This window comes from Muscardinus avellanarius (assembly GCF_963383645.1).
Source record: "Muscardinus avellanarius genome assembly, chromosome: 17".
NCBI classification, from domain to species: Eukaryota; Metazoa; Chordata; class Mammalia; order Rodentia; family Gliridae; genus Muscardinus; species Muscardinus avellanarius.
Window position 1 is genome coordinate 61,377,150 of NC_137803.1, and position 25,605 is coordinate 61,402,754.

A 25,605-nucleotide genomic window follows, 5' to 3' on the forward strand; every position below is an offset into this window, starting at 1 on the left:
CTAGCTCTTACTATTTATGGCAGAATAGTATTCTGCAGGCACAAATCACAATGGTAACACACACACACAATCCAGCTAATTATAGGTTAATTACTGTTCCTTAAAACATAAACTGCCAGCTGTGTGGTGATTAACATATATTTAATCCTATAATTAATGTGTCCCCTCGTGGCTGCTCCTCATAGCTGCCCTTGTGGGTCAGCGGCCCTGGGGAAGTGCAGGCCATCTCCCTGCCTCGATGCCCCCTGGCTTGTATGTGCATGTGGACTTCCTGCCATCTGAAGAATAATATTTCCCTTTCACATTCACTTTTAAAAAAAAATTATTGGCGAATTGTAGTCATACATCTTACTGGAGTACAAGATGGTAGAGGCATATGTGCACACATCACCCAGTTAGGCTTATTATACTGATAAAAAGATGTCTTTCCTGGCTTTGAATCTGGGCACCTCTTTTCTCTCTCTTTCCTGCGCATGTGTGAGATGTCCCTGAAGCAAGAGAGTCGTGGATTTATTTCTTTGGGTTTCTTCTTCTTCTTCTTCTTCTCCTTCTCCTTCTCCTTCTCCTTCTCCTTCTCCTTCTCCTTCTCCTTCTCCTTCTCCTTCTCCTTCTCCTTCTCCTTCTTCTTCTTCTTCTTCTTCTTCTTCTTCTTCTTCTTCTTCTCTCTTTTTTTGTGGTACCCAGGGGCATTCTACCTACAAGCTACACCGCCAGCCCTATTTTTTATTCTTTATTTTGAAACAGGGTCTCCTTGACTTTCACAGGGCCTCACTAAGTAGCTGAGGCTGTCCTTGAGCCATGACCCTCCTGTGGCAGCCTCCCAAAAGCTGGGATTACAAGCGTGCGCCACCCCACCCGGCCTCTGCATTCTTTCTGATTGCGCACACTGGCACAGAATTCCCTGGCCTCCCTCCTGTGTGCTCTCTCACGCTGCTGCTGCTGCTTCTGGAATGCAGGGATTCCTAAACAAGATAGAGGCCAGAGAAGCAGGGCTTTTCATATAAGCGATGACTGTAAAGAGGGAAGTGCGCCGGTACCCTCTGCCCAGGTGATGGCGAGGGTGGGCAGCGATGAGGATGCTGGAGAGTCCTCAGGTGGGGAGACTGGTCCACTAGAGACTCCTTGTTATCTCAGACCCTCCAGATTCACTCAAGGACCCTGGAAGAGGATGGGGCCTGCTTTCCAGCTGGGCCCTGCTCTAAATTCTTTGTGTAGCCGCTACGTGGAAGAGTGTGTGCCTTGGGGCGAGGCGAAACCTAGGTTTACTCTTTACCAGGCTGACAGCTTTGCTGGTAAATGAGGAGTCGGGGGATAAGGCTGACTTATCCTGCCTTTCCCTGCGCACTGAGCCAGCTTTCTTCCCCCGTGGCCCCTGCCTGCTTTCTTGCGGTTTGTTTCCCCTGCCCTCCTCTTACTAGGGAGACAGGTAAAGCCGCTGCTCGTGGGACCTGGCCCCTGTCATTTTTTTTTTTTTTTTGTAGTGGGGATAGAACCCAGGGGCATTCTACCTCTGAGCTACACCCCCAGCCTTATTTTTTATTCTTTATTTTGAAACTGAGCTGCAAAGGGCCTCACTAAGTAGCTGAGGCTGTCTATGAACCGCAATCCTCCTGTCTCAGCCTCCAGAATGCTGGGATTACAAGTGTGCGCCACCACGCACGGCTGGCCCCTGGCTCTTGCTGCTTAGAGATGGTGGTTAAAGCTAAATAAATGTTTTCTGAAGTGGCTTCCACATATCGAAGGAATGTTCTGAGGCCTTCATGCGCCACATGGGAAGGAGCCCTGGTTCAGGCATAATTGGGCGGTGTCTTGTTCGACAGACTATTCTGGAGCCTGGGTGTGCCTCTGAGTCTCCAGGGTGGACTCATGATGGGTGCAGGTGCCCAGCTGGAGTCAGGGCATCAATTCGGGCTTTTGCAGGACAACTCTTCAGCCTAGAACTTCCTGAAGTTCATTGGGAAATACTGATGTTGACCAACTGGAAAGTAATATCCTTTAATTCCATCCCTTGTCTATATAACTCTCAAGTGATAACAGGATTCTACACAGTTTCTCCATGTTTCTGTGTTTTGTGCTTAAGAAAGATGAACAAGCCGGTGGCCTATCCCTGTAATCCCAGTCCTTGGGAGGCTGAGGCAGGAGGATTACAGGTTAAGAGCCAGCAAAAGTTATGTAGCAAGACATCATTTCAAAATACAAAGGGCTGGGAAGTAGCTCAGAGGTAACATGTGCCTGGTGCAAGTCTTAGTACAAAGTCAAATAAAAATATGTGCCACTTTCAAGATAATTACATTCTTTCAAATGAGTTAAGTAAAAAATAGAAACATACACAGGGGAAAAGTCTCTATAATATTAAAGGGCCAAAGCATAGTTGCAAAATATATATTATTAAGAAATCAGAGCTGGGCATGGAGGTGTACCCCTGTAATCCCAGTGCCTGAGAAGCTGTGAAAGGAGGATTGCAGGCTCGAGGCCAGCCTCAGCAACTTAGTGGGACCCTCGGCAACACAGGGAGACCCTGGTTCAAAATGAAAAAATAGCAAGGGTTATGGGTGTACAGTGGTAGAATCCCAAGGACTACCAAACACAGATGACCAATGTATTCCAGGAACGAGTGGGGACTCGGAGATGTGTGTAGGAAGGTGAACACATGTCAGTGATGATCTCTTCATCCTCCAAGACCATGTTTTGTTCATGAGGGTTTAGAGCTCCCCCCTTGGCCAGGTTTCATTTGCAACTCACTGGCACTGGGGAAAGTTGTCGATGATGGAGGTGGAGTGTGGCTTCTGCTGCTGGTACCCAGGCTTCAGGGTACGCTGCTGCTGCTGCGGCTGCTGCTCCGGACTTCCTGTAGAGCTCCTCTTGCCTCTGCTTTTATTCTCCATCCTATTTTGCAGACTGAGTCGAGAAATCGCAATCAATATCACATTTCTTTCGAAAGGGAGTAGGAGAAACAAGAAAATAAGTTAGGAAAGCTATGTCCTTAGGTAGGAAAGCCAGATAAAATTATTTCAGAACAGGCCTGGCAGGGCAGGGTTGAGTGGTAGTTCTAGCCTGTGTGAGGCGTGTGTGAAACCCTGGATTCTATCCCTGGTGCAGGCTCACGTGCGCACATGTACGTATACACACACAAATACACGTACGCAGGCACGGTCGTAATAATAAAATAGCAGGCATGACAAAGCACCAGTGACTCGCTTTCCTTCAATGCCTTTGAATGCCTTCATTTTTCCAAGACTGAGTTTTAATTTTCTTTCCTGATAATGTATCAGCATGACACACACTTGGCTCTTTGTTACATAACGAACTCTGTGGCCTATTTTCTGGTTTCTCTTTGGGTCTTTAGTGGCACGGAAACTTCTTATGTTGCGTCTCTTTTTTATTTACTTGATTTGACAAGCACAATATAATTTTTTAAATGGAGAAGTCTCACCTTTGCTTTTTATTCAGATTGAAACTGGAAAGGATCTCATGGTTAGTCCGTGGGAGGACAGACACACACCCTAATCCCTTGTGTTCGGGGGAACTGACAGCTGCCTTCACTTGCTCAGCCTCCTTGGCGAGCATTTGTGTTGTAAGCAAATCCCTTTGCTTTGCACACACATACAAGGGAGTCTGGCAGCAAGGAAAGCCAATTTTTCCCTTCACTGAAGCAGGAAGGATCAGGGTGTCGCAGTGTTGAACCGCCCCCTCCCCGGCAGGCAGCTGAAGGATAGTTCCGTGTCAGCCCACTCCCGGGCCAGCGAGGCCTCCTCAAATGAGAGCAGAAGTCAGTGGTTTAACCAGTGGCTTCCCGTCTGACAGCAAATGGCTTCCCGATGACTTCAGAGGCTGTGGGTGCCGCCCCTTGTCTCCTGAGATGCGGTTAGCTGAGAGATGGAAGGGATTCTTCTGTTCCACATTTCCTTCTGTGCAGCCATGGCTGCAGATGATACGTAGAGCTGTCAGGAAGAGGACGCTGATAGAAATGGGACCTGGGTGGGCCAGGACTCCAATGCAGGCGGCTCTCATGAGTTGCTGTAGTTATGCAGTGCAGTCAAACAGCATTGAACCCGTGCATGCAGCCGCCCCTCGGCATCCATGAGAAACTGGTTCCCGGACCCTCCTGCCTTTGAAGTCTGCCGATGCTCAAGTCCCTCATATAAAACGGCATGGTGTTCACACGCAACCTACATACATCGTCCTGCATATTCAGATTACCCCTAGATTTCTTATAACCCTAGTGCCATGTAAATACTATGAGTAGTTGTTATTCTGCATTGTTTTGGGAACGATGGCAAAACCACAGTGTCCACACAGCCACACGCCGTGCGCACGTGTTCATTATCCACCCGGGTTATTTTTCAAATACTCTGGATCCACAGGTGGCTGAATCTGTGAATACAGAACCCAGGGATACTGAAGACTGACTGTGCCAAACTGTTGGTTCTGCAGGGAAAACGGCCTAGGTGCCTGCATGCTCCAATTTACGGTGCTAAATCAGTGACACTAAATTTGTGTTCAACACCACCATAACCCAGGCCTAAAGGAAGCCGACCTAAATATGTGTTTTCTCCTTAAGGAACTTTATAGCCTCATGCCATTAGGCATCAGGCAGCCCTGATGCACAATTCCTGGGGCCATTTTAACATGCAAGTCATCAATAAAAAAAAATATATATATATAGGACTAGGTGGACCAATGTGGGTTTTTTTTAATATATACTTTGATTGAACCCAGAGCATTCTACCTCCAAGCTACACTCCTATCCTATGTCCTATTTTGCTTTAAAATACAGTCTCATTACATTGCTGCAGATGACCGAACCTCTGTCTCGGCCTCCCAGGAGTACAGGCGCGCGCCACCCTACCTGGCTCTGAGAGGCTTGTTTTATAGTGAGAAGGTAGAAGCGAGGGTCTTGGCTGATGTGCTTGCCTCGGCCAGGAGCCTGTGCAGCAAGTCGCTTGAATGTCTTCCTTCCCTGTGCCTGTCTGTAAATGACCACAAGAGCTTGGTAAATATTGATTTGAGGTTCTCAATGAATGACAGGGGTACCATGTGTTTTCTGTTCTGGTTTTCAAAGCGGTGATGTCAAACCAAATTCTGTGTTGTGGCAGAGTCATCCCTGGATAAGGCTGGCTTTCTGAATGCTCCTGGTCTCCTGATTCATAGCCGATGCACAGAATCACTGTGTGGCTGGGCGAGAGGGCTGGGCCATTTTTCCTAAAAAACAAACAATAAAGTGAAACACCATCCAAGCAAAAAACATTTAGGCCAAACTAGTTAATTTCAGGGAATATCGTGTAAAATAAAATTCGAGGGTCAGCATTTAATTTTCAAATATTCCCAATTCCCAGCATTTAACTTTTTATTACTTTTAGGAGAGATTTGACTTCTAAATGAGTTGGATTTTACTTTTCATGGTGTTTGGGGGGTCTCTACGGCAAACCACTCAATGGAATCTTAGTGTAGTTTTGATTTGCATCTTCTGATGCCTAATGATGTTGAATATTTTTTCATGTATCTATTGGCCATTTTGATCTCTTCTTTTGTGAAGTGTTTGTTCAGTTCATTTGCCCATTTCTTGATCGGGCTATTTGTTTTGCTAGTGTAGAATCTTTTGAGCTCTTTGTATATTCTGGATATTAGCCCCCTATCAGAGTGGTGGTTGGTAAAGATCTCCCATTCTGTAGACTTCCTCTTTAGGTTCTTGATGGTTTTCTTTGATGAGCAGAAACGTTTTAGTTTGATGCCATCCCACTTGTTAATTCTTTTTTTAATGACCTGTGCTTTGGAGATCTTGTTGAGAAAGTTATTGCCTGTGCCTTTATGTTGGCTTGTTGAGCCTATGCCCTCCTCTAATAACTTCACAGTCTCTGGTCTGATTTCCAGGTCTTTGATCCATCTCAATAATGGAGAGGAAACCTCAGCAAAGCCAGAAAGGAAGGATAGGGGAGGAAGAAGGCTGAGGTTAAGTAATGGAAAAGCTACATGAGAATATATGTACACACGTGAATTATAACATTGTTAACCTGGACACACAGTATTGGGAGGGAGAGAAAAGGGGAAGGGAGGGAGGGCACCAAGTGCTATGTGGATATATGCCATTATCAACATGATCCATGTTATGATGTGAGACGATAGTGCACCAATACAAAAGACAGTCAAAGAAGGCCACTCAAGCACCAGAATTAGGAAGGACTCAAGCAGGGGCAGGGCCTTCTCTTTGCTGTCCCTGCAATAGGAGGCTCCCACACTGGGCGCCAGGCGGGCTGAACTTGGCTGTGACGACCTACTGCTTTGGACACGTGCTTTCTTATTAATCAGAGCGATGGCAGTGTGTTGGATGGCCAGGCAGGAAAATCTCTCTAAAAACAGGAAGCTAAATAGTAAACATTTGGGGCTTTGCGGGCCAGACAGTCTCTGTGGCGGCTAGACAGCCCTGCTGCCGTTGTCTGAACACAGATGGAGTCAAAGCCGGAATGAGAGAACCATGTCCCAGCAGAGTGCTGCTCATGTGCACGCGGATTTGAACTTCACCAAGTTCTCATGGATCACAACATGTTATTCTTATTTTCTCCCACCGCTGAATAATATAAAAATAATCCTTAGCTTGGGTGTAACACAAAAGCAGATGATAGGCTATTTTGTGAACCCTGGCCTTCAAATGTGTTTTGTAAAAACGATGTCATGTCAGGTGCAGTGGTGCACGCTTGTCATCCCAGTACTCGGGAGGCTAAGAGAGGAAGATCAAAGGTTCGTGGCCAGCCCCAGGAATTGGCGAGGCCCTCCACAACTTAGTGAGACTCTGTTTCAAAATAAGGAATAAATGCCCCTGGGGTCAACGGTTCAATCCCCAGTTCTGCAAAAACAAACAAACAAACAAAGAGAAATCAAAACAAGTAATAAAACTATGTCAGGCAGCTTTTTTACATCTATATTTCCAGGTCAAATAGATTAAAATATTCCTTCCTTAAATCTGAAATTAAAATTTAGCACACATAAATCTGTTCTCTAGAAGACGTTTACGTATGTGTGTACACATGGTTGTGTACTTTACATAATGTGTGTACATATCTGTGAGTATTTGTATATGTAAATATGTGTGTATGTTTGCCTATGGAGATACACACAGCACACATACACACACGCACACATTCTGCATCTAACCCCTCACACTTGCTAGGTACGGCCGTTTGGCAGAAGCACTTTGCCAGAAGCAGGCCGGTACATCCCGCGGTCAGTGTCTGGCCCATCCTGTTTTCTTCTTCTAGGGATGTCATTGTCTGCGTCTGATGTCATTTTCTCCGTGACCTCAGTTGTTTTGGTACAGGACGCCGCCACTTCAGACATCCCTATGGCTCCTGCTACATCTACACACACTTTTAAACTTCACTAGAGCAACAGTTTGCACTGTCAAGAGAATAGTCTCTTATTTGACAAACGATGGTGTAAGTATTCTCTTGCTTTTGAAGGGTTCCCGTCAAGGGCACTGGTAGGAAGGAGGACCAAAGGGAAAGCTCAGCAGATGGCAGAAGTCCATGACAAGGAACTCTTGATGGGACTCCTGCGTTATTATTATTTTGATTGGTACATTTTAGTCATGCATCTTAATGGAATACATGACGGTAGAGGCACGCATGCACACGTTACTCATCGTTTCTAACAAAGCTATTTGAGACAGGTCTCTCTTGTTTGATACAAACATCTCTAAGGGCAGATGTTTACGAGAAAGCGAGTGCTCAATCTAAGAATGCTGCTCTGCAGTCTCAGAATGAAGTGTTTCCATCTAATCATGCGCATTTCAAAATAGCAGAGTTTCTAGGACTAATCCTATACCTGCTTTATAATTGTGGTCTGTATTGGAAGAGTTCTGTATTGAATTTTGAATCTGATGAAATGGATAATAAAACATGCACTCATAAATTCTTTCACGAGTTACTAACAAAGAATTTCTTTAAAAAAAAACTTGATTTAGGTATTGTTTTGCTCTATTTTTGTACTAGGAATTGAAGCTAGGGGCATTCTACCTCTGAGCTACATCCTTAGCCCTTTTTATTTATTTACTTTTTATTTGGAAACAGGGTCTCATCAGGTTTCTAAGGCTGGCCTCAAACTTGCTATCCTCCTGTTTTATCCTCCCAAGTACTGGGATTGTGTGCCATTGTGCCTGGCTTGCTTTAGGTTTTCAAGAAACACTGCATTAATTGCTTTAAACTTAAAACATAATCTATTTTATTATGTCTAAACCCCTAAATGCTTATGTAAAGAAATTCTTCAATAATATATATATTATGTGTGTGTGTGTATGTGTGTAGACATGCACACAGAAATATCAGCACAGAATGTTTCCCCCTTCTTGTCTCTGCAGTTAGCCTTAAGTTAGTTGGCTCTGGCACCTACACAGTTTGTGGGTTTTACTTGTAAAAGTTTCCACTGCACTGGAAGGGGCAGGCCTGCTTATCATCAGCTGCTCTCTTTCTTGGCATCTTGGCATTCTAGCTGGACAACTGAGGCCAGCGCAGCCAACAAACGTGTAGAAAAATAAGCATGTGCTGAATTCTTTTGTTGTGTCCCGATGATAGGTTATCTTGCTAGAAATTTGGAGTGCAGTGTCTCTTTCTGAGCCCTCCTTTGCCTTTCGTCCTGAAGGGAAAGGCATGCTGGGACATCTAATCTTTACACTCGCCGGCTCATGTCTTGTTTTGATTGGATTTAGAATGTTCGCTGGAAAAGCTTGTGTTGTCGAAGATGTAAAAAGGATCATAGGTGAAACCGTTGAATCGTGAGGGTTTTAACCTTATCAGTCAATTAATTCATTGATGGATTAATAATTTGAACACACTTACTGGGTGATACTGGAAGTAGGTCCCTGGGGGTGTGGCCCCGGGGACTCTATCTGTCCCTGGCCCTCTCTTTTCTCAGCCTCCTGGCTACTAGGAGCTACGCAGGTTTCTGATGTTTCTGCCTTGGAGGCAGGGGACCTTGGGAGAATCTCCAAAATCATGAGCCACATACATGTTTCCCCCTCTGAGTTGTTCATATTACATATTTTGGCCACAACAAGGGAAAAGCTAAAGCAGGATCGTCTTAAAGCCCTTCTGGTTATATCACAGGCCTCCTGGACTGTTTGGTAAGAAGGGTTTTGTCTTAATAATAAAAGACCCCAGTCCTGTGACCTCCTCGGTCTTTGAATCTGTCATTTGTACATTATTGTCTTATTCTGTTCTTTGATTATGTTCCTTGTTTCTGCTAACTAAATTTCAGATTTCCTGAAAGTGTGTTATTTTTTGGCTCCTGCAGATAGCATATTAAATACTCTATAGGTATTTGGGCTAAAAGACTCAGAATTTTTTAGCATGAAATTTCCGAGGGCCCTCATCCCTTGACAAGAAGGATGCCAAAATAGATTCACAACCCAGCCTGGTGGTGCACGCCTGCAATCCCAGTACTGGGAGGCTGACATAGTAGGATTACATGTTTGAGGCCAGCCTCAACAACTTAGCAAGGTTTTCAGCAATTTATTGAGACCCTCTTTAAAAATAAGATAAAATAAAATAGGGCTGGGGATATAGCCCGGAAGTAGAATGCTCCTCGGTTCAGTCCCTAGTACTAAGATAACAAACAAAATAAACTGGCCTCACAGTAATGAAGAAGTAAAGATAGCCTTTCTAAAGTGCACGCTTCTTCTCTTCCCTCCTTTTACGCTCCACCTCTCTGTAAAGGCTGTGCGTGATCTTGCATTGGCTGACATCAAGTAGTATGTTAAATTTTCTTGCTCAGATCAACTGACAAAACAAATCCACAGGAGCATGTTTCGTACATGCAATGTTGTCTTAAGCGTTAACACCTCCCTTCAAGGAATAAGGATGATTCTGTTTTCACTGGAAGCTTTAATCCTTGTAGTCAATAAACTAAAATATAATCAGTAAGAATGAAGGGCCACTTTGATGGGGAAGCATTTCTTTGTTCTGTCCCTGATATATTTCAAGTGCTTATCATAGCTCCTGGAAGAGAGGACACTCCACAGGACATTGACTTGGGTGAACGAATCAATGAAGAATCAGTGAATGACCAAGCAGGGAAGAGGAGAAGGAAAAGGGTTGACAGAATGACATAAGGTTTCAGGAACATTTCTGGTGTGACTTCCAACATAGTCATTTTTATGACCGGAGAGATATACTGCTGACAGTGGCCTCAGCACCCACTTTTGATTTCTAATACTAGAGAAGCAGCTCTTCCTCCTCTGCCTCTTCCTCCTCTCCCTCCTCTTCTTCTTCTCCTCCTCTTCTTCCTCTTCCTCTTCCTCCCCTTGCCCTTCCTCTCCTCCTTCTCCTCCTTCTCTTTCTTCTCCTCCTTCTCCTTCTCTTTCTCCTTCTCCTTCTCCTTCTCCTTTTCCTTCTCCTTCTCCTCCTCCTTCTTCTTCAAATTAAACCTAGGAGTGTTCTACCTCTGGGCTATACCTCCAGCCCTATTTTAATTTTATTTGAAACAGTCTTACTGAGTTGCTGAGGGCCTCACTAAGTAGCTGAGGCTGCAATCCTCCTCTCTCAGCCTCTCAAGAACTGGGATTATGGGTGTGTGCCACCTTGCTCAGCTACTAGAGTAGTTTTGAGTTTCCTGCACAGTCTACTGTAATTGCATTGTGTCAAAACTCTTCACTTTTTTTTTTTTTGCAGTACTTGGGATGGAACCCAGGGACATTGTACCTCTGAGCTACATCCCAACCCTATTTTCTATAGTCTTTTCATTTTTGAAGCAGGGACTCACTGAGTTGCAAAGAGCCTCACTAAGTAGCTGAGGCTGTCCTTGAACTGTGTTCCTCCTGTCTCAGCCTCCAAAATGTTGGGATTACAAGTGTGCACCACCATGCCCTACTTTATTTAATGCTGTGGTCTACCGCCTGGACCATCAGCAGATGTACATAAGGTGCTTACTCTGTTGATATCAATTGGAAACATGAATGAATGAATGATTGACAAATGTGTCATATACGTAGCAGATACTTTGTAAAAGTCTGACAAATGAATGAATAATATGAATCTTTCTTAATTTTCCAGGTGATTTTTGGAGTGATAACATCTGGACATCAAGGCTACCTTGCAATTGATGAAGTGAAGGTGCTGGGACACCCATGTAGTAAGTTGTCTCTGATTTTAAATGCTGGGTTACATTGTTGGGAGCGTGTTTATGCTACATATTTAGAGAAGGAGCTAAAGCCTAAGAGGAGAATTCACCCTGCCCAGAAAGAGTTTGCTGATGACTACTTTAGCAACCCAGAGGTTGAAAACATACCTTTTCTGTGTAAATGTCATGGTCTGTATATATCTTAGCAGTGTGTGTGTGTGTGTGTGTGTGTGTGTGTGTGTGTGTGTGTGTGTGTTACTAGGGATTGAACCACCTCTGAGCTATACTTTCAGCCATATTTTATTTTTTTGTTTGAAACAGGGTCTTGCTGGGTTGCCGAGAGTCTCAGTAACTTGCTGAGGCTGATCCTGAACCTTCGATCCTCCCATCTCACCCATCTCAGCCTCCCAAGTACTGGGATTACTTAAGATACCTAAGATCAGGGATGGGAAATAGAGGAATTCCTTGGTTCTCTTGTGCATCCCTGCAGAGTCTGCTCACTTGCTATCATGACCTTTGATTTCCCTTTTTGGGAGTGGCACAAGACTGGGAAGAGAATTATCTCATTCCTAAGCCAGTTATGTTTCTGCTACTATTCCTTAGTTTTGTCACTTGAGCTCAAAAAATATAGGCCCCCAGAGAATCTTAGGATGTTTTAACAATAGGACAGTTATATAAACCACCTGCGCACCTCAAAATGGCATATGCCATGTTATTTTTTTCTTTATAAATTAATACTTTATAGAAAGTATAATGGAACCAGACACAGTGGTACACGCCTGTAATCCTATTACCTGGGAGGCAGAGACAGGAAGACCATGTGTTTGAAGACAGCCTTATGCAAGTTAGCAAGACCCAAACCCAGCAATTTAGTGAGACCCCCATTTTGAAATTAAAAATAAAAGGACTAGGGGTATGTGTTAAAAGTAGAATTCTCCCGAGTGCTAAAAACAAACCAAACCAAAGTATACTGTGAAAATCCAGGTATAGTGATGCGACCTTTAGTCCTAGAGACCTGGGAGGCTGAGGTAGGAGTATCAAAAACTTAAGACCATCCTGGAAAACTTAATAAGCCAGTCTCAAAATAAAAACTAAAATAAAACGGCCAGCAATATAGACTTGTAATAGAGTACTCCTTGGCTCAATCCCCACTATCACACACACAAGGTAATGGGTTGTAAATGCACACTTAAAATACTTATACGAGCCAGGCATGGTGGCGCACGCTTGTAATCCCGCACTTGGGAGGTGGAGACAGGAGGATCGTGCAGGTTCAAAGCCAACGATGCTGGCTTAAGAGACCCTGTTTCCAAATAAAAAGTACAAAATAGGTCTGGGAGTGTAGCCCGGAGGTAGAAGGGCTTCCAAGAACCCCAGTACCACCAAAAATAATAAATAAATAAAATAAAATACTTAGATGAACAACTCTATGGTCATCACTGTTCCCATAAATAAATAACTTAGTACAGATTACCAGCCCTCCCCTTCTCCCTGCCTCCCTAGGGCTACTCAGTGGCGAGCTGGTCATTGCACCCCTCCATCTATATTGTGAATGTTTTAAGCAGAAATAGCATGCAGTCAGTGGGAATTGGGTACAAATAGAAGCCCTGGTAGCATCCATGGCCCAGGTTTGGGTAATGCAGAAACTCAAACTGGAGGCCAGTAGTGCAGGTCAAAGGCCCCACTGTGGCTCAGAGTCCTACACTGAGACTTGTCTCTTGACCCCTTGGAGGACGAACTTTGCCCCCAGTACCTGGACAATCTTAACTGTCCCTTTGCATCCACCACTTTAAGTGTAAAACCCAGGGTGGGACCATCAGGTTGGCAAGTTAGATCACAGGTCCATTCCCTCCTAGCAGTTAGCATGACCCGGGATAGCAGGAGGTGGCTTGGCCACTGTCCTGGAGGCCAGGCCTTGGCTTTTACCAAACACTTGTTATGCTGGACAGTCAAGTATTGCAAGGTGTGTTTGTGTATGTGATGTGTTTCCCATAAACACTATCTGTTCATAGAAATCACAAGAGTAGAGGTTGTCTTCTGTACATTCTAATGAATTATATTCAGCTATATAAATATCTCTGTACAGCCATCTCTTGATACCTTCTAAGTACCAGTTCCAAGTTGCCTCCTGGAAAACTTGTTGGTGTTCTAAAATAATGGTGTGATATTTGAATGTAACCTATGCACATCCTCTGTATACTTTAAATCATCTATTGATGATTTATAATACCTAGTACAATATAAATGCTAAGATGCTATGTAGATGTATTTTTTAGGGAATAATGAGTAGAATTAGTTTGCATATTTTGTGTGTTTTTTATAAAACAATACATTTTATTGGTGCATTGTAATTATGCATCCTTATGTGGTTCTGCGTAATAGAAACATATGCATTACTTCAGTTAACATTCTCACTGCTGTAATGCAAAACAACTAACCACCCGACTTAGAGGAAGGAATATTGGCTCACAATTCTAGAGATTTCAGAGGTTCAGTCTGTATCACGCCAGATTACATCTGCAGAGCTCACAGCATGGTGGTAGTTAGCAGAAAGAGGGGAAAACAAGGTTCTATTCTCACAGATGCTGGAAGCAATAGAGCTAAAAAAGCAAGGTGATTCACAGGCAAAAGCACAGTCCTTAAGACCACACCCCCAAAGACCTACTTTCTGCAGCCACATCCCCCTGCTTAGGTTACCATCCAGCAAGTCCATGACAGTGGATTCATCTACTGATGAGATTATAGCCCTCTTGACGTAACACCCTCAGCTCTGAACATCAGTATATGCGTACATATGTCAGCTCTCGAGGGGACGTTCTCTACCTAGCATGACCCAAACACTGACCTTGGTGTGTTTCCTTACTGATCCACCTGCTGTCCCCCTGCCCGACGCCTCGTGGTGCCGCTCCAGCTGTTTCTTCCATCTTTTCCTTTCTCCTCTCCTTCTTCCCCAGATCCATGACCACTCTTCTATTTGTCTCTCTCCTCATTTGTCTGAAGTTCTTTTTGTTTCCCCACATTTCCTCTCTGGTTTCAACATAGGAGAGAAAACGCATGACCTTTCATGTTCTGAAACTGGCCGATCTCATTTTTCTCCATCCTTGATTTTATCCATACATATGGGAGCCGTGGATATGGAGGCCTGACTGTATTCTTGCCCCTCCCTTCTATTTTGCATTAGATTTTTCTTCTCAATATTCTGTCATAGGGATATACTATATTTTATTCTTTTATGAACAGTCTCCCTTGACCACCATTTTTCTCTTTGAAATTCATTGCTGCAGGGAACACCTATGGCTGTGTGTCCTAGTGTAACATACAGGCACCTCAGTGGGATATATATATAATTTTTTTTCCCTTAGAAACCGAGTTGTTGAGATGTGGAAGAAACCCATTTTTTTTTTTCATTTTATTCGAGGCTGCCAAATTGCTATGAAAAGTGTCTGAACCAGTTTGTATTCCCACCAGCAGTGCATGGAAGTTTTATTTCCCCTGTATCCTTGCCCAAAATTGATATTGTCAGACTTTATACTTTGGGTCATCTGAGCGATGGCAGCCTGCTTTATTTTTAGAATCCCTGGCACCACGAGAAGCTGCCTAGTTCCTCCATGTCATGGATCTCTGCCAATGGCCCCCATCCACATCGTGTGAGGATGGCTCTACCTACAGTGTTAGAAGTGTACACACTTGCAGGAATGTCCCAGCTCCTTCAAATCGCGTGCATTCCAGTAGCTGATTAGTTAGGTCAGTCTCTGTTGTAGTTATAGAGACGCCCCGTGGGGTTATTACCTGATCAGGGTATCATGATGCAGTCGTCTAATTCCAACAGAGGGGCCCCGCGCACTCTGATATCTTTATTCAGTGCTCTGAAGTTTGCCACGCTTGCCGGTTAACATACAGCAGTCACCTTGCTCGTTACTGAGGCAGCCATCGCTTTTTAGTACCTCACATTTGCCTTGTCTCCCCTGTCAGCAAGACTGGGGAGTTCAAGAAAAATGTCTTTTCCCCTTTTCTAGAAAGGGAAGGAAAATGAAAAAGGCTACACCTAATTGAAACAGCAGGGCAAATTTAGGAAGCAGAATATAATTACCTGAGTTGGAAGTCAGCCAGATTCTCAGAGTAATAGCCTGCGGCTTGGAAAAGTGCCGTGGGGTCTTCTAATACATGCAGTGTTCATGGCCTCTGAGTCACTGCTTAAAAGGTGGTAGAAAAATAAGGGTTAGTCATACTGCACCCCTACTAAGTATTGAGGATTCTGATGGCAAACACCATATCCTTGAGTCTTAGAGCAGACCTCCCTCCAAAGCAGGTGTCTCTGCCACATGGGGACAGGCTGTGGCCAAGGACTTGGATTCCTTTCTCCACACCTGGCCTCTGGTTGTCATTGGAGATCCTGAAGTATCATTCCTTTCATTGCCTGCATTTCCAATTCGTTTTCAGGAAATACTTAAATACTGTGCTTAGAACTCTAGCAGTATGCCCCTAAAATGTGCCTGGTGCACTCTGGGTATTTCACAGGCACCCGCTCCCCATGGCCATAGTGAAGCTCTTGATGGTCCTTCCTTGGGGACACCTGTGCCAGTGCTTCACCGGCTTTGTGACCTGCTGAGCGAAGGCAGGAACCACAAAGCGGCCTTTGTGACCCGCTGAGCGAAGGCACAGAGCCACAAAGCGGCCTCTGTTCAGAGGTGACTTGTGCTGTGGAGCATTTGAAACTCTGAGCCGTACATGGCTCCGATGGTAGCCCTTCTGTAGTTATTTTCCCCTGAATCCCTAAGTTTATGGGGGAAACATGCAAATAAAGATTTTAAGGATAAGAGCATTAGTGTGATCTGAAAATAGAAAGCTTTGTAGGTAATATTTTATAAGACTTCCTATCAGGATTTCTAAATAGTAATCAATTATTTTGAAATTTCGGTGCTCATTAAATTTAGATCCCAAAGGAACATAAATATTTCATATCTAAAGCCACGCTTTCCAAATGGATGCAGAATCACTGAATCTCATTTACTCTGCTGTAAAGCCTCCGATTTGGCTTTATATAGCTTTATGAGTAGGCATTACAACATTTTTTAATAGTAGCTGTTCTCAAACAAGTATGCAGTTGCTCATAAAATTGATTTTAATGTAGTGACAATAAGATGCAGGATCAGCTTGAAATGTGGGGATGGCTGTGCAGAATCAGCAGCTCCCTGGCTTAAAACCACTTCTAATAAACATGGATAATTCTCCCATTTGGTATGCACACTAAAAACATATTTTGAATTTGATTCAGTAATCTAAGTAGGAGAAACTGAAGCAGCATTGTATCAGCCTTTTAATGTTGTCTCCTGTCTTCAAACACATTATGAGGTGTACCTATATGGGCATTTCTACTATTACTTTGTAGTGTAATTATATATATATATATATATATATATATATATATATATGTATGTATGTATGTATATATAATATATGTATATATAATGTATATATAATATATATAATGTATATATAATATATAATATATATGTATAATATATATATGTACACACAAATATATAATATAACATAATAACATATATTGTAATATATAATAGAACATTTTTTGGTGGTACTGGGGTTCCTGAAAGCCCTTCTACCTCCGGGCTACACTCCCAGTCCTATTTTATATTTTTATTTGGAAACAGGGTCTCCTAAGCCAGTGCGCAGGGCTGGCTTCGAACCTGCGCGATCCTCCTGTCTCTGCCTCCCAAGCGCGGGGATTACAAGCGTGCACCACCACGCCCGGCTACTATATTACATTTTAAAATAGTATAATATGTCATTATAATATATATTAAGATATGTAAAATATATCATCATAATCAAATTAATATTAAAATACATAATACATACATTTTAAAAACCACATGAAAACTTTAGTCAGTTTATTAAGAAAGAATTCACATATCACACAACTTACCCGTTTAAAGTATACAATTCAGTGGATATTTGTATATTAACTGAGTTGTGTAACCACTCTAATATTCCATTTTCAGCTGCTCTACCTAAAGCATCCTTCTTCAGCCCTAGGCAGCCCTCAGTGTGCATTGTCTCCATAGACTTCTTTGTTTTTGACATGTCATTTAAGTGAAGCCACATACTGGCTTCCCGTTGAGTCTAGATTTTCCACCTGGCATGTGTCAAGGTGTCAAGGCTTTTTCCTGTTGTAGCATACGTCAATTCTTCATGCCTTTTTATTTATTTTAATGCCTTTTTCTTTTTTAATATGCTTTTGTCAGTGCACTGTAGTCTGACATCATAATGTAAATCATGTTGATAGTGACATACATGCACCCAGCATTTGGACCCCCCTTTTTAAAGCTGAGTGATATTCTCTTGTACAGATACAGCACATTTTGATTAACAAATCCATTTTCATATGAGCATTGGGTCAATTCTGCCTTTTGCCTATTGTGAAAAATTCAGTTGTGAACATTTACATACAGGCTCTATGAAGTGTTTTTAGTTCTTTCGAGTATTTAGGAGCAGATTTGCTGGTTCATATGGTTACACTGTATTTAGCATTTTGAAGAAGAGTGAAATTGATTTTCAATTGGCTGTACACTTTGAATTCCAAAGGGCAATGTATAAAGTTTCTAATTTCTGCATGCTCTTGATAATACGTGTGTGTTATCATCACCATCTTAATCTCTGAAGTTGTGCCTCTCTGTGGCTTAGATTACTTAATGGCTGTTGGTGTTGAACATTTCCCCGTATGGCTATTGGCCATTTGTATCTTTTGCGAGGGGGAGAAGAGTTTATTCAGATTCTTTCCCCATTTTATTTTTTATTGTGAAACAGGATCTCACTAAGTTGCTGAGGGCCTTACTAAGTTGCTGGGGCTTGCCTCAAATCCGGGATCCTCCCAAGTACTAGGATTGCAGGTGTGTGTCACAGTGCCTGGCTGATAGTGTGTCTTGAAGTTGGTTATTGTGCTGCCTCCAGCTTTGTTCTTTTTGCCCAAGATCGCATTGGCTACTTGAGGTCTTTGGTGCTTCCGTGTGAATTTTAGAAAGTTTTTGCCTAGTTCTATCAAAAATGGCATTGATATTTTAATAAGTATTATCTCGCATCTGTAGATTGTGTTGTGTATTGTGGACATTTTAACAATATTATTTGTTCTAATCCATGGACATGGGAAGTCTTTCCACTATCTAGGGTCTTCTTTAATTTCTTCTTCAGTGTTTTGTAGTTTTTATTTTTATTTTTTGGTGAATTGTAGTCATAGATCTTAATGTGATAAAAGACTTGTGTAGACATACGTGCACACATCACCCAATTAGCCCTTACCCGATTCCCACCCAATTCCCTCCCCATCCCTCCTTTCCATGCTTGGCGTAGTGATTGACTTTGATTTGTTTGTTTAAGTACATCATGTGCTTTAGAGAGTTTCCTCTTCACCCTCCCATCCCCTCAGTTAGGTCTCCTTATTTTCTCCTCTATAGGCTCTCCTTCTTCATCTAGAGTTCCTCCTGCTACCCATTTCTCTCTAGCTTTCACATATTAGGAAAAGCATCCAATTTCTTATTTTTTGTGACTCACTAATTTCACTTAGCATAATGTCCTCCAGTTCCATCCATTTCCCTGTAAATTATGTAATTGTATTTTTCTTTTTGGCAGAGTAAAATTCCATTGTGTAGGGTACCCCATAGTTTTGTAATCCATTCATCTGTTGATGGACATCTTGGCTGCTTCCATAGTTTGGCAATGCTGAATTGTGCAGCTATGAACATAGATATGCATGCATTAATTTGATAGTTTGGTTTGGTTTCCTTTCTTTTGGGTAGATACCCAGAAGTGGTATTGCTGGATCAAATAGTAAGTGCAGTCGCATTCTTCTGAGGATCCTCCATACTGTTTTCCAAAGTGGTTGCACTAATTTGCAATCCCACCAACAGTGTTTTAAAGTTCCCACTTCTCCACATCCTCGCCGCCAGCATTTGTTGTTATTTGTGTTTTGAATGATTGCCATTCTAATTGGAGTTAGGTGAAATCTCAGTGTAGTTTCCATAGTAGAGTTTTATTTTTTTACTTTCTTGTTTAGGTATATCCCTGGGCATTTTGTTGTATGTTTGTGTCTATTATGAATGGTATTACTTTCATGATTTATCAGCCGAGTCGTTATTGATGTACAGAAAAGCTACTGGTTTTCTGCATATGGATTTTGTATACCACTGCTTCACTGAGTTTGTTTTTTAGTTCTGACAGTCTTTGGGTAGACTCTTGGTTTTTCTATGTATAGAATTATATAGTCAGTAAATGGGGATGATTTGGCTTCCTTCTTTCCTATTTGCATGTCTTTTTCCCCCTCTGGCCTAATTTCTGTTTTTGTAAATTTCTAGTACTGTGTTGAATAAAAGTGATGAGATTAGATACCCTTATCTTGTTTCCCATCTAAGAGGAAATGCATTCAGCTTCTTCCCATTCAATACGATGTTGGCTGTTGGTTTGTCATATATAGTCTTTTTTATGTTAATGTATAATTTTTATATATCTGATTGTTCAAAGCTTTTACTGTAAACAGTTGCTGAATTTTATCAAGTGCTTTTTTTCTGAATCTGTTGAGATAATCACATGATTTTATCCTTCATGATGTTTATATTTTTTGAATAGGTCAAACCATCCTTGCATTCCTGGAATGAAACCAACTGGATCGTGGTGTTTGATCCTTCTTCTTTTTTTTTTTTTTTTTTGGTGGCACTGGGGTTCCTGGAAGCCCTTCTACCTCTGGGCTACACTCCCAGACCTGTTTTTACATTTTTATTTGGAAACAGGGTCTCCTAAGCCAGCTCACATGGCTGGCTTCGAACCTGCGCGATCCTCCTGTCTCTGCCTCCCAAGCGCAGGGATTACAAGCGTGCGCCACCACGCCCGGCTGTTTGATCTTCTTGATATGCTATAAAGCCCAGTTTGCTTGTATGTTGTTCAGGGACATTGTCTGAGGTTTTCTTTTTGTTGTTGTTGTTGTGCCTGGTCAGGTGTTGGTGATAGGATAGTGGTGATCTCATAAAATAAAATCAGAAGGGTTTCCTTCCTATGAATTCTGTGGAGTAGTTTGAGAAGCCTTAGATTTGTTCTTTAAAAGTTTGGTAGAAGTCATCAGCGAAGCCATTTGTCCATGGGCATTTCATAGTTGGGAGACTTTATATCAAGTCTCATTACTTGTTATTGGTCTGTTTGGGTTTATTACAACCTCTTGATTCAATTTTGCACACCATAATAATAATTTATGTATATCCATAAATTTATCCATTTTCTATACATTTTCAATTAGTTAAAATATAGTGTCTACAAATAATTCCTAATGAACATTTGAATTTCTGTAGTCTCATTGTAATGTTTTTTTACTATCTAATTTTATAGCTTCTTAAGAAATTTCTATAAAAATCATGTCATTTTTAAGTTGAAGAACCATATTTCTGTTTTTCCAAGAAGAATGCCTTGTATCCTTTTCCTTGACTGATTTTCATGGCTAACACCTCCAGTACAAAGCTCATTAGAAGTGGAGAAAACAGCCAGGTGTGAGAGCATATGCATGTAATCTGAGTACTTGGGAGGCTCAGACTGCAGAATTACATGGTTGAGACTAGCCTCGGCAATGTGTGTGTGTGTGTGTGTGTGTGTGTGTGTGTGTGTGTGTGTGTGTGTGTTTTACACCAATGTAGAGAAGCATCAACTCTGTTGATGTTTCTGTTCCCCTTCAGTAAGCACTTTCATCTTGTGAATGACTCTTATTTGATCTTGATTCTACTTTTTGGATACAGGCTTTGAAGAATCAATAATAATGAAAAATTGACAAAGAGATTTGCATCCTGGTGAATGATTATTTCTGCCTTTTGACCAGAGGCTGATTTGAGATCAGTTAACACCTGAAAACTTATTTTTTCTTGTGAAAAATGATGAAATATAACAGGGATAAGAGACAGAAGAGTTATACCAAAATCTGTTTGTTATTCATGGAAGATATTTAGTTTGTAGAACTCCTGCAGATTTTAGGAAAAAGCTGGCATAGCATTTTGAAAGGGTATCTAGGAGACAAATGGCCCTATAAATTTAGAAAGAGAAAGAATGTCTCATTTTGAAGATGAGACAGATTGAAATTTCCTTTTCTAAAGGTGCTATACCTGGTGTTACAATTAAATTGATTTGGCAAGGTTTGGAATTCATAGCTCAGCATGGACTCTAAACTTTTCTGACTGCAGAACCTTTTTCTCATTTTATTTTCTCTTTTCCAGTGGTAGGTCAGTTATTTTCAACAGTAAAGAACAGTTTTGAGTATAATTACTGGGCATTGTTGCTTGCATATTTTTACTTAATCCTTATCAAATTCCTATGGAATAGGTGCTTTTAAAAATCCCTAGTTTACAAATTAAAAATCTCCTACTAAGATTTAGGCCTTGGAGCTTGTACATGTATTTGGAGGTAGCAAAAGGCTCAAGTAGCAATGCTTGAGCACAAATGTGCTTAATTCTGAATCATAAAAGAGTGGGTATGATTAAACTGGTTAAGCTACTTCCCCTCTGAATGTGATTCTAGGATTTATGGCTCTAGACAGGAATCCGGGCATCTGAGCACTTTGGAAAATTATATAAGCCTTGATATTTATTTATTTATTTATTTATTTATTTATTTATTTATTTATTTATTTATTTATTTATTTATTTATTTATTTATTTTGGTGGTACTGGGGTTCCTGGAAGCCCTTCTACCTCCGGGCTACACTCCCAGACCTATTTTTTACATTTTCATTTTGGAAACAGGGTCTCCTAAACCAGCGCGCGCGGCTGGCTTCAAACCTGCGCAATCCTCCTGTCTCTGCCTCCCAAGCTCGGGGATTACAAGCGTGCACCACCACGCCCGGCATGCCTTGATGTTTATTGAAGGGAGCGAATGCATATCATTTGCAGAAAGTGACTTTGTTATTCTTGGAGTAAACTGATTAGGGCAGTAGGATTCCGCTGTCTCTCTGTCTTACTCATTGTGGTACACGAGTAACTATCTTCCATGGAAGTCACTTATCTTTTGTTTGAAATGAATAATTTGCTTATAAATGCGTTTATACTTAATAGCATAAACCTTGTATGTCTTCATCTGGTTTCTGTTTGCGGTGTGGCTTTTATTCTCTTGAATGATTGTTTTCTGAGAGTCAACCAAGGCACATTATTTATGTTTTTGGTGGTACTGGGGTTCCTGGAAACCCTTCTACCTCCAGACTACACTCCCAGACACCTATTTTTTTATACTTTTATTTGGAAACAGGGTCTCTTAAGCCAGCGCGGCTGGCTTTGGACCTGCGTGATCCTCCTGTCTCCGCCTCCCAAGTGAGGGAATACAAGCGTGCGCCACCACACCCGGCAACCAAGGCACATTATTTCCTAGCAATCTGAGCTTTGTGGCCTTGCCTCTGTTGATGTTTTGTCTGGAAAGTTCCTGTGGGCACTGTCTTGTACATTCTAAGATGTTTAGCAGAATCCCTGGCCTCTGCCCATAGGTGCCAATATCAGCATCCCGATTCTAGAGATGACAGTCTGGGATGTCCCTAGATAGAGTCAGGTTTCCCCTGAAGGACCCGGGCAGGAGGTGTGGCTCACTGCTAGAGAGTTTATTTAACATGGATGAGGCCCTGTGTTTGATCCTCAACACTACAAAAGATTAGAAAACAAAACAAAATGTCTCCTGGAGGACAGAATTATTTTTGGTTGAAAACCAATGAATATAGTTGCACATTTTCAAATAATTTTAGATGAGCATTTCTTAAGGAAAAATGCTGATAGTATCTTGTTATTAAAAAAAAATATTCCGGGCGAGGTGGCACACGCTTGTAATCCCCACATTTGGGAGGAGGAGACAGGAGGATCGCACAGGTTTGAAGCCAGCCTCGCTGGCTTAAGAGACCCTGTTTCCAAATAAAAATATAAAATAGGTCTGGGAGTGTAACCTGGAAGTAGAAGGGCTTCCAGGAACCCCAGTACCACCCAAAACAAACAAACAAACAAACAAACAAACAACAACAACAACAAAAATAAGGCTGTGGGTGTAGCTTAGTGGTAGAGCACTTGCCTGGCATGCTGGAGGCCATTGGGTTCCATTCCCAGTACCAGAAAAAAAAAAGAAAAAAAAGAAAAAAAAAGAAAACCATGTAGAAAATTTTAAAAAATAATAAAAGTATATGTTTTTCATAAATATGGTAGTTATTAAGTTAAAGGTTTTAAAGTTTCTGTAATAGCAAGGATTGTTCTGAGAGGGCTGATCAAAGTCAGAAGTTCCACTGAGGTTTGCCAGAGCCGCCATGGATGAGATGCCACCCATTCGAGGTCCAGGGGCCTTCCACTAGGTGCTCTCCCAGTTTTCCAAGGTGGCTCCGCAGGGATTTCCTTTCCTTTTTCATACCATCTACCTCCCGCCCCCACTGCACTTTCAGCTGTTCTCAGAGTTGGACTTTCTATCCTCCTTCTCTCCTAATGCAAGTAGATAATCGTGGAACATTCTTGAGTTCCACTGGGAGCCCATGTGAATCAAAGTTTAATTTCCCAGCCAAGGGGTAGGTCACAGTGCTGGGTGTGTCAGTAGGTTACAGTATGCTCTCCATTGGAGAAAATAAAAGATTGATAACAGAAATATACCTCTCTACATGTATCTATATAGTGAGAGATATATTTCATAGGTACATCATAGAAGTAAATGAACATATAATTAAAATGAAGCACTTCTCCATTTGTGTGTGGGGTGTGTGTGTGTGTGTGTGTGTGTGTGTGTGTAGTACTGGAGATTGAACCCAGACATATTCTACTCATAAGCTAGATCCCTAGCCCTCTTTTTAAAAATTTTTTAAATTTTTGAAACAAGGTCTGACTAGGTTGCTAAGAGTCTCACTAAGTTATTGAGACTAGTCTTGAATATGAAATTCTCCTGTCTCAGCGTCCCAAATACTGGGATTAGTGGGTAACATTTTTCACCACACCTGGCATACTTCCCAATTTTTAAGGCTTCATATTAAAATATTGTTTAAATGTGAAAAATGATCATATATGTAAAATTAAATATTCCTTGTTTTAGTTTCTTATTAAAATATTTTGTGTGTGGGTCTGGGGATGGAATGCAGAGGCATTTGACCCTCGAGCTACACTCCCTGCCCTATTTTTAATTCTTTATTTTGAAACAGGGTCTCACTGAGTTGCAAAGGGCCTCACTAAGTAGCTGAGGCTGTCTATGAACCGCAATTCTCCTGTCTCAGGCTCCCGAATGCTGGGATTACAAGCGTATGCCACCATGCCCAGCTCTTATTAAAATTTTATGAACATAAGAAAAACATTGAAAACACAAATCTTAGGAAAAAGAACTAAAATGATTTCAAGTCCCTTGAATATTTTTGAATGTATTAGTTAGCCCTGGAGGAGGACAGGGAGGAAGAACAGCAGCGTAGGTAAGTAGTTCCGGAGGCTAGTACATATTTTGATGAAAGTGAATTATTTTTCAGACAGTGCAAAAACATGTTAATCTTTGCAATGTGCTTTTATTGGTGCATTACATTTTTTTGTGGTATTGGGGTTCCTGGAAACCCTTCTACCTCTGGGCTACACTCCTACACCCTATTTTTTATATTTTTATTTGGAAACAGGGTCTCTTAAGCCAGTGCGGCTGGCTTTGAACCTGTGCAATCCTCCTGTCTCCACCTCCCAACCGTGGGGATTACAAGCGTGCGCCACCACGCATCACAGTGTGATTCACGTTGACAGTGCCATACATGCACACAGCATTGGTGCCCCTTCCTGCCTCCTCCCCGTCCTTAATCCCTCCAGAGAGCAGACCCCTGGTGAACTACATTTCTACCCTTGGAGGTTCTACATGGTCTCCAAACTCCGTCCCACTGGAAACCAAACTTCTGACTCATGAATGCTTGGGTGTCAACGTCAGCCATAGCACCAAGTGAACGAAGGCTCTGCAGGCAAACTCTAGCCTTCCTCTGGATGCTCAACTTGATGAGAGAAGGATAGGGTTAGGAGTGTGGTGGTAATTAGGAGACGACTGCCCATGGACGGACATACACCGAGGGAGCAGGACGGCCATCTCGTGGGATGAGGCATCAATATCACAGAGAAGGTCATTTTTCCTCTACTGATGTTGGTTTCATGAATGAGGGCCTGTAAATTAACTAATAAGAGGTAGGAAAATGGGAGAAAGTACAAAGTTTGTTTTCCCATGTGTGTGCAGAAGCTCTCTGTAATGGCAGACTTGCTAAGTAACCAGAGGTAAATGTGTATATACCAGACCTAATGGAAAGAGGTTGCTGATTTTAGGGCTTCAGTAGAAACGTTCAGAAGGTTCTATCAGAGTATTTCATACTAATGGGAATGGGCAGTCAGTCTCCATGGCAGCAGAATTTACAGGAAACTCTTTAAAGGGGTTAATGGCAGTCCTATTTTTAGAGAGGTGTTGCTTTAGTCAAATAAGGGGAATTCTGAAGTTTAGAGA

At 42.0% G+C, this 25,605-nt stretch overlaps 1 protein-coding gene across 5 annotated transcripts in view; it reads left to right on the forward strand.

The window, feature by feature from the left end:
* The window catches only part of PTPRM (protein tyrosine phosphatase receptor type M), a gene marked incomplete at both ends in the record, with an annotated part of 778,612 nt that overhangs the window by 280,346 nt on the left and 472,661 nt on the right, over positions 1 to 25,605 (forward strand). For all 5 annotated transcript variants that reach the window (XM_080714509.1, XM_080714510.1, XM_080714511.1 and 2 more), the window contains one exon: positions 11,040 to 11,118. In XM_080714509.1, coding sequence (XP_080570635.1) covers positions 11,040 to 11,118 — 79 coding nt within the window. The remainder of the gene's footprint in view (positions 1 to 11,039; positions 11,119 to 25,605) is intronic.